The sequence below is a fragment of the Monoraphidium neglectum genome (assembly GCF_000611645.1).
Source record: "Monoraphidium neglectum strain SAG 48.87 unplaced genomic scaffold scaffold01192, whole genome shotgun sequence".
NCBI lineage: Eukaryota > Viridiplantae > Chlorophyta > Chlorophyceae > Sphaeropleales > Selenastraceae > Monoraphidium > Monoraphidium neglectum.
Genome location: NW_014012436.1, coordinates 11,556 through 12,545, shown reverse-complemented (window position 1 = coordinate 12,545; position 990 = coordinate 11,556). Strand labels below are relative to the sequence as shown.

The window sequence follows — 990 nt, the reverse complement described above, 5'->3', positions numbered from 1 at the left end:
GCCCTTGCATCGCGGGCCCCTCGCGTCCGCCAGCGCCGCCACATAGCGGCCCCCTCGCCCTCTCGGCTGCCGCCGCCACCACCACCATCTTGGGTGGCTGATGCTACAATGCTACATCCCATGAGCCTGGATGGCTCCAGGAGCGGGCGACCGCGGGATCGTGTAACAATCCTAATCCTAATCCTTGGGGCTCCTTGCTAGCACCTGCCCACACCGCTGCCCAAGCCGCTACCCAGGCCGCCGCATGTTGATGCTCTCTGGTCGTCGCCCCGCACGTTCAGCTCGTTCCACGCAACGCTGACGACCCTGCCTTTCTCCTTGCCCCTGTCGCAGCGCCGCCGCTGCCACCAACAATGCCGCTGACGTCAGAAGGTCGCGGCCCCGGAGGGGGCAACTGCAGCAAGAGCGTGGCGTTCATGGCGCCTTTTCCCTGCAGCAACCTTGCCTTCCAGCCCCGCCAGACGACGGATACAATGCAGACGAACGGGATGCGCGGGGCGGGCGTCGGCGGCCGTCATGTCTACCTTGTGCGTGGTCTACACGCAGAACGGGAAGGGCGTCGGACGGCGAGGCCGATCAATGGAGGGGCCACCAAAGATGAAACCCCCCCTGCAGCTCCGATCACGACGGCGTCCCTGCATGCAAGCGGATGGGCCCTCGCTCAACCCCAAACTCCCCCCCCCCCTCTCCTCACCCGCATATGGAGCGGACCGCCTTGAGGCGCGCAAACATGCCATGCAGCGGCCCTGGCGACGCTTCAACCTCCAAACCACCCGGGACAAGATCCATGTTGCGCACACGCGCCGCCGCCGCCGCCGCCTTGAAGCCGGACGCGCTCATAGGGATGTCCCCGCAGCCCCAGTCGCTGACGCCCGCCGCAAACTCCTGCTGACCGGCGCTCAAGCCGACGGCGCGGTAGGTGAAGCGCACGGCCAGGCCGGCGCGCGTCGAGAGGTCGGCGAACATCCGCCACAGGAGCATGGCCTGCTT

At 67.4% G+C, this 990-nt stretch overlaps 1 protein-coding gene across 1 annotated transcript; it reads right to left on the bottom strand.

Moving 5' to 3' along the window:
• Nucleotides 1-690: 690 nt before the first annotated feature.
• MNEG_6980 (hypothetical protein) lies at nt 691-981 on the bottom strand (the record flags this gene model as incomplete). The annotated part of the gene is made up of 1 exon (XM_014044549.1): nt 691-981. The coding sequence occupies one exon, from the start codon at nt 979-981 to the stop codon at nt 691-693; it is 291 nt and encodes a 96-aa protein (XP_013900003.1).
• Nucleotides 982-990: the final 9 nt, after the last annotated feature.